General features: G+C 45.6%; 1 protein-coding gene across 2 annotated transcripts in view; it reads right to left on the bottom strand.

Annotated features, from left to right (window-relative positions):
- Positions 1-326: 326 nt before the first annotated feature.
- get3 (guided entry of tail-anchored proteins factor 3, ATPase) overlaps positions 327-8,443 on the bottom strand; it is a 31,146-nt gene continuing 23,029 nt past the window's right edge. Inside the window, exons 6-9 of one of the 2 annotated variants that reach the window (XM_033050884.1) lie at positions 8,076-8,226; positions 7,409-7,516; positions 4,257-4,457; positions 327-2,368 (exon numbers count right to left, since the gene is read on the bottom strand). In XM_033050884.1, the coding sequence (XP_032906775.1) occupies positions 2,240-2,368; positions 4,257-4,457; positions 7,409-7,516; positions 8,076-8,226 (589 nt within the window). In that variant the 3' untranslated portion in view covers positions 327-2,239. The remainder of the gene's footprint in view (positions 2,369-4,256; positions 4,458-7,408; positions 7,517-8,075; positions 8,227-8,443) is intronic. The other variant, XM_033050885.1, reaches the window with a different exon arrangement.

Raw genomic sequence — 8,443 nt, 5'->3', positions numbered from 1 at the left:
CTTAAGATAACTTTTCTTTACTGATGAATTCCCGTCAGTTTCTCTGAAGGTCTCATCACATTCTGGTACGTTACTTCCCCATTAGGAGAAGTGCAGAATATCACAGCTTCAATGTTAGGTTTGGGGAGAGGGGTGGACAGAAACATAAAGGATATGGTGCAGAGACCCTGCTGGAGGTCACTCCTTGAGGTTGATAGTTCAGAGGTTGGCAGCTGGATCTTTCTGATCTACAAACAGCCTGCTTCAAGTGCACAACACAGATTGTGAGCTTCCAGTGTGCACAAACAAGGCACCAGGGCAGCCAAAAAGGTCACTCAGCATAAGAGTATGGGATGAGAAATTTATTCTAAATAAAATTTAAACAGCAGTCATCTGTCACGTAAATTAATAAGAGATATTCTTAAAAGAGCGCAACATTTTCTCCTCATGTACTTCTCCAATCACCCTGCTACCTTTGATTTGGTTGGTTTAAACACATGGGCCCTGCTCTCAAAGGGATCTGTTGTTCTAATAGCCAAGTATTTTACAAAACAAAGCAGAGTTAGGGTAACCTAGGGCTTGCAATAAACAGGCCTGGATGGCTTTCCTCAGCCTCTCCACAGCAGCGGCAATATTAAAACACAAAATGGTCATTCCACTGTGAAAGAAGCCCAATGCATTGAATCTTCCCTCTTTGCTGACGAGAATTAACTTCACCACCCCCATGGGATTTAATTTTCCTTATGGTTTGACGGTTGCCGCTCAATTACTACCTCAGTCAGTCACCACAGGTTTCACCTACTGCTATTAAAACACATTTAACGTTTGTGGAGTGAACAATTCACTGACTTGTAATCCCCCAACATTAAGCCTTCCCTCTGCCTCTCCTGGAAGATATAATGTTGGATGGTATTGGTCTTCTGGTACATATTAGCAGGTATTTCTCATGGATCAAAGGAAACATTAATGGCTAACATCCGAGCCCAAAGGTTGTTCACATCCATCACCCTTTACAAGGGCAGACCAGAACCATTTAGATATTGTAGCCAATTTACCCCTTTCCTTTCTACATCCATCTTCTCCGCCATTATCCGAGCCAAGCAGACATCCAACTGCTCTTGCAAAGCCCAGGGATTAATTGTATGATTTTCCTGGCCTGAAATGGCTCACTATTTTAAGTTGAGCCACTGCTTGAGGTGCGGTGACAACAGGAACCGAGGGATTACCTAAGCTGCCTCCTCCAAACTCGTGGAAGAATCTGCATCCACATTCAACAGGGACATGGACAGGTAAGCAATTTGAACATAGATCTGGCAGATCCAATGCAATAAAATAAAACATTTGAAAGTACCATTCTGGTTAGGTATTCCTTAACAAGTGTCTTCATTTAAACTTCTTTAACAAATCAGAAAGAAACACTTCCATAAAGCACGGGCAGCATTCACAACATGTCTATTGGATGTTCAATTAAATGCCAGGTGTGCCAAACAAGAAAAAAACTCTGGCTACAAGTAACTCTGGCTACAAGGCGACACTTGACACTAATAGGTTGTCTATTGTACCCCCTGTTCTACCCAAGACCAAGATAGCCTTTGTATTCAGAATAACAAGGTTACAGGAGATGAATATTAAATTAGACCTAAATGAGATAATGGACCAATATCAGGCAAAAGGCTCCCTTTCACATCTTTGCCTCGAACTGGTGTTGATGTGTTAACAAAGTAACCTGGATAAAGTTGCTAGTGTTAAATGGTTTAATGGACGAGGCTCATAATGTTGAGTGGGTAAACTCGCTCAACATGTCACAGTGGAACTGCCCCTTCAGCTGTGAACCATGCACTTCCTTCTGATGACTATCACACTCGGAGTGAAAATTGATCCGATAGTAGTGTGGCTTGCAGCTGGTGAGGGCAGAGGGGCTTCGGTCTTAGGTAGATGCTTATTTTGGAGGGGGGGAGGTAAATATTTAAGGGGGGGGGGGGGGGAAGGAGAGTCAAAGCTGGAATGCAATGATGTGTAACGTTTGCGAGAGCTAAGATTTAGGTCAAAATAGTACAGCTTTGACACAACCTTCGGGTCGGCTCGTGTAGTCAGTATTACTGCAGAATTACATGAACAAATAAACTCACACCTGGCCCAACACAATAAATAACATCCACACATCCCTCCCCCATGCTTGTTTCTACAAACACAGTGTTAATAAATTACAAATCCTAGGCTTTCCCCGCATCGGTATTGAAAGGGAATGAAGGAAGTCTGTTCATTTGCTGGGCGGCAGGTAAGGCTCAAGCAAGAGCTTGGAGAAAGTATTGACTTTGTCGGTGCCCCTGACTTCGTGAGGTAACAGTGGGAGCTTCACTATGTGAAAATCTTCGTACAGATCCTCCATCTGGAAAACAAAAAGGCAAAGTATAAAAAGATGTACAAAAACACTTTTTTTAAAGGACAGGTACACAAAAGGAAGGTGATTGTGAGTGGGATATTTGTTATACTGATTGTATTGGGAAGGGTGATTATAGGGTGATGGGTTGTATATATGACTAAGAGTATAGTATATGAGGGTTTTTTCTTTTTTTCTCTCCTTTTATGTATGGCTTTGTAAATATTTGATTAGTGTATGGTGTACATATTTAAGATAATTACAAGCTGTTGAATAAGGGGTGGGAATTAATAAGCTTTGGCTTCTTCCTGCTCCTTTTCGGACACATATGATTTCATTTATTTATAGATATTGTTTATGACACTTTATAAATATTCTTGTTTTGTTTTTTGTATGTTGTTTCACACTTGCTTTTTATTCTGTTCGAAATAAAGAATTAAAGAATTAAATAAATAAATAGATAGATGGATAAATAAAGGCTGAAATCTCCTCTTAAACAGGCAATGCAAACAATTAACTATCCCCACTGGTAGAGAGCCACAGATGTAGCGACTTGCTAGATGTGTCAAGTCTCGACCCTAAAGGTCTCCTATTCCTTTTCTCCAGAGATGCTGTCTGACCCGCTGAGTAACGTCAGCTTTTTGTGTCTATCTTCGACTTGTTTGATGAACCAGGTACGTTGATGATTACATCAAACCGCCAGCTTGGTTTCGGTCATTGAAGTATAACGGGGAAAAATACTGGCCAGGATAGATTTAGGTTTGGAAAAACACGGATAGGATAGGTTTAGCTTTAGAGAGTTATTGGGCAAGTGAGGGCAGGGTGTGGCGAGTGTACATGAGGCATGTTGGGCTTCTTCTTCTTGTCGAGTCCACACATAAGATTAGAAGTTGTTCTCTGCATCTGCATACAGTGGTGGTGGAAACAGGACCACGACGTGAACACTCTTTCATTGACCCCAGCTGGGCAGAAAGGCCGTATGACTCTATGACTTACAAATAGAACAATCACAAAACTGCTTTTAAACATCACAAGGGGGGGGGGGGGGGTACAATCATAAGATTACAGCCAGCCCTTTAAGGAATTGGGATTTAATCATAAAATGATTAGCTCCTGTTAACATATTTTATAGTCTAGCTTCAACTGTATTTTATAGTCTAGCTTCAACTGTGTTTTATAGTCTAGCATCAACTGTGGGGCTGTATTCACGGAGCTCCCAACGCAGGCGGCGCTGACCGACATTGCGGAGTCCCTGGGGCCCTTTGCCAAGGGCCGCCAGCGTTGAATCTCCGCCCGGCGCGGCCTGGGGACGTCGGGAACTGCGGACTCCAGTGGGAAGCGACCGATTTGGAGGTCCAAGCGGCTGAGGTTGGCCTCCAGTCCCGACGTCGGAGTGCCAACATCCTGGCGAGCGGGCCTGAGCGGCTGGCTGCCCGTGGCGGTGACTGCGGGGGGCTCCGGAGGCCCCGACCACGGGCGAACATCAGAGGAAGATGACTGACTTTGGTGCCTTCCCTCACAGTGGTAAACTTTGATTCTGCTGTGTGGGGATGTTTTATGTTGAACTCTATCGTGTGTTGTGTTCTTTATTTTATTGTATGGCTGTATGGTGATCACATTTCACTGCGCCAACTGGCACATGTGACAAATAAATGTATCTTGATCTTGACATTCAACAATCAGTCTATTGGATCCATTATTTTAAAAAATTGAACAAAGAAATGAAACATGTGCACACACCCACGTTTACCAATGATGCTTTTGTATGTGAAGAAAGGAATTGCAGGTGCTGGTTTATACCGAAGATAGACGCAAAGTGCTGGAGTAACACATCGGGGCAGGCATCTGTGAAGATGGGTGACGTTTCGAGTGGGAACAGTTGCCCGCTGCAGTGTACCTGGTCTAGGTATTTGGACTGGATTTTGTGTCGTGCCTCACACATCCGACAAGGCTTCTCCCCGGGGTCTGGAAACACCAGCTGGTTTACGATGATGTTGTGCGTGTCAATTTTGCACTTTGCCAACTCTTGAATTAGTCGCTCCGTTTCGTACAAGGACAGAAATTCGGCAATGCACACACAGATAAATGTGGTCTGCTCCTGCAAGTGACAAAAACAACAACTGTGAAGCAGCTCTGCATCAGTGCCAAACATGCGGAGTATTGTAAGCGGTTTTGGGCCCCATTTCTGAGGAAGGATGTGCTAGCTTTGCAGAGGGACTACAGCAGGTTTACGATAATGATCCCATGAGTGATTGGGTGACCATATGATGAGCGTTTGATGGCACTGGGCCTGCACTCGCTGGAGTTCAGAAGGATGAGGGGGACCCCATTGAAACTTACCAAATATTAAAAGGCCTGGATGGAGTGGATGTGGAGAGGATGTTTCCACTAGTGTCTGCGGAATTCTCTGCCTCAGAGGGTGGTGGAGGCCGGTTCTCTGGATGCTTGCAAGAGAGAGCAAGATAGGGCTCTTAAAAATAGCAGTCAGGGAATATGGGGAGAAGGCAGGAACGGGGTACTGATTGGGGATGATCAGCCATGATCACATTGAATGGCGGTGCTGGCTCGAAGGGCCAAATGGCCTAATCCTGCACCTATTGTCTATTGTCTAGTGGACCAGAGGTCACCACCTCTGAATTAAAAGAACGTTCCTTTAGCAAGGCGATGAGGAGCAATTTCTTTAGTCAGAGGGTGGTGAATCTGTGGAATTCTTTGCCACAGAAGGCTGTGGAGGCCAAGTCAATGGATATTTTTATGGCAGAGATTCTTGATTAGTATGGGTGTCAGGGGTTATGGGGAGAAGGCACGAGAATGGGGTTCAGATGGAGGGATAGATCAGCCACGATTGAATGGCGGAGTAGACGATGGGCTGAATGGCCTAATTCCGCTCCTATCACTTATGATCTTAGGACGTCCAGCACCTCCCTGATGGTAATCAAGACTACTCCATTAAACTGTCCCAAGTTCAAGTTTCTCTCCATAGTAAAAGCAAAGAGAAGTTATCATTGAGGACCTTGCCCATCTCCTGCGAACCCATTCACACCTTAATGCTTGGTTTCTGAGGAGCCCTATACCCTCTCAAGTTAGCCTCTTTCCCTTAATAACTTCGCATTGGATTCTCCTTAATTTTATCTGTCAGAGCTATCTCCTGCCCACATCTTTGCCTTCCTGATTTCCTTCTCATTTATGTTCCAGTCCCCTAAACTCCTGTAGGGATACACTTGATCTCAGCTGCCATTACCTGGCCCATGCCGCCTCCTTGTTTCTGACCAGAGCCTCAATTTCTTACTCCCAGCTGCCCTGCCCTTCACTCGAACAGGAACATGTATGCATTGAACTCTCATCGCCACACTTAAAAGCATCCTTCAATCTGGACATTCCTTTATCAACCATCTAGGCTACACCATTACATCGATGACCCCATGGACGTCCCTGGCCAGGACCGGCCCCGAAAGCAGTGGACAACCCACAACCGCTTGAGGACAAGCGTCGGACGCTCTGGAGTAGCGATGAAGAGGTGGGGCCTCGTGGACCAGCGAATGTGGGGACCCAACACAGACAGTGGAGCACATAGTCACCAGTTGCCCCAAACACCGAATGATGAACGAGGTCTGGTTGACCTGGACGATGACAAGTTGGCCTGGCTCGCCTCAACGGAGCTGCAGGTCTAAAAGACATACGGCAGAAGAAGAAGACATCCCTTTGCCTGCAAGCAATTCCAATTATCTTAAGCAAGTTCTCATCTAATATCATCTATGGTTGCAGATACGTGAGATACGGTCTTAAAATAATCCGCTGTCTAATTCAGAGGCCACAGAGAAAACAGAGAAAACGCTTCTGTCTACTCTATAGCCTCAGAAATAGATTCTGACTATCTACCAGTCTATCGGACTATCTTTTACATTTTTTTTGTGCTCCAAGTTACAATTTGAGGTCAAGTTACAGGATAATTACAGGAAAACATACAATTTGCTCCTGGCAAGCAGGGGGCCGGGACACTCCTGGTAAGCAGGCCTGAATCGCCCGCTGTGGTCAGACGACGGAGGAGGACTCGGCCCACAGGAGCGAGTGGTGGAGGCGAGGTGGTCAGGTCAGAGCCCAGAGGGCGAGTCGGGCCAAAGAGGAGCCCCTGTGGATGAGGTCTTGTAGGGCCGAAGCCTCATGGTTTGGGGCTGAGCCTCAAGGTTAAGACAGGCTGAGGACAGCGTCAGGCCACATCACCGAGAACTAAGGGGGCCCCAGCATTGGGGGGGGGGGGGGGAGGGGGGACGAAGAAGGGATGAACAAGAGGAATCGAATATAGGAGCAAAGAGGTCCTTCTGCAGTTGTACAGAGCCCTAGTGAGACCACACCTGGAGTATTGTGTGCAGTTTTGGTCCCCTAATTTGAGGAAGGACATTCTTGCTATTGAGGGAGCCCAGCGTAGGTTTACAAGGTTAATTCCCGGGATGGCGGGACTGTCATATGCTGAGAGAATGGAGCAGCTGGGCTTGTACACTCTGGAGTTTAGAAGGATGAGAGGTAATCTTATTGAAACATATGTGGAATCGAGATTGTTAAAGGCTTGGACTCGCTAGAGGCAGGAAACATGTTCCCGATGTTGGGGGAGTCCAGAACCAGGGGCCACAGTTTAAGAATAAGGAGTAAGCCATTTAGAACGGAGACGAGGAAACACTTTTTCTCACAGAGAGTGGTGAGTCTGTGGAATTCCCTGCCTCAGAGGGCGGTGAAGGCCGGTTCTCTGGATGCTTTCAAGAGAGAGCTAGATAGGGCTCTTAAAAATAGCGGAGTCAAGGGGAGAAGGCAGGAACGGGGTACTGATTGGGGATGATCAGCCATGATCACATTGAATGGCAGTGCTGGCTCGAAGGGTCGAATGGCCTACTCCTGCACCTATTGTGTATTGTGTATTGTCTATTGAGTACTTTTTGTAACGTTGTCTGCGCCTTGCTGGTGCCTCTTTCGTGTATCTTGTATGCAAAAGCAAAGAATTTCTCTACACCTAGCTAGGTACAAATGACAATAGAGTATCAACATCATCATAATTACCGGGTCTTTAAACTGCTCACTGACGGAACGAATGACCGGCAGGGTCTCTTCCAGCTTGGATGCAAGTTGATCCGCATTCATGTCACCGAGTCCAAGCATACTGCACATCTGAAATGCAGGCACTGATTCAATATAGAGGGATTCCACATCCAACATAACCAAAGATTACTTAGATCACCGACAATGAAAGTGACAATTATTAAGAAATGATTACAGAACAGTCATGTTAAATTTTAATTGAAGTCACGATGCGATATTTTATTTCAATTGCAAGTAATCCTAGCTATTTGGTTTAGTTTAGAGACTTAGCGGGAGTCTGAGTCCACGCCAGCCAGCGATCCCCCGCACACCAACAATATTCTACACACACTAGGGACAATTTACAATTACCGAAGCCAATTAAGCTACAAACCTGTATGTCTTTGGAGTGTTGGAGGAAACCGGAGCACCCAGAAGAAACCCACGTGGTCATGGGGAGAACGTACAAACTCAATGCAGACAGCACCCGTAGTCAGGATGGAACCCGAGTCTCTGGCGCTGCAAGCCAGCAACTCTACTGATGCACCACTGCTACCTTTCTTTTTGGCATCAATTATCAGTAATTATTTTATCTCATTTCAAACAAGTAATTATTTGATCTCATTTCAAACAGATAGGTTTAGTCTACCTGGGAGATGAAAGGACTAATTTGGTTTTTAATCTGCATTAGCCGGCCGAGACCCCTCTCGACGATAGTTGGGAAGTTCAAGAGCCGCAGTGTGTGTCCTGTTGGTGCCGTGTCAAAGACCACCACTGAGAAATTCATGCCTTTCACCAATCTGTAACACAGATGCGAAACAAAAGATATTTCACAAAAAGGCGGTGCTAAGTTAAGAAAACCCTTCGGTAAAAGTTGCTTTACTTTACTTTAGAGGCAGAGCGAGGAAACAGGCCCTTTGGCCTGTTTCAACCAAAGATCCTATAGCGGAGCAAGATAGACCACTCCTGCTAAATGCAATGGGCTGACGTGTAGTACGCAACAGAGCGGAACGTGGG

Source organism: Amblyraja radiata, chromosome 35, assembly GCF_010909765.2.
Source record: "Amblyraja radiata isolate CabotCenter1 chromosome 35, sAmbRad1.1.pri, whole genome shotgun sequence".
Classification (NCBI taxonomy): Eukaryota; Metazoa; Chordata; class Chondrichthyes; order Rajiformes; family Rajidae; genus Amblyraja; species Amblyraja radiata.
This window is presented reverse-complemented; position numbering and strand designations above follow the sequence as displayed.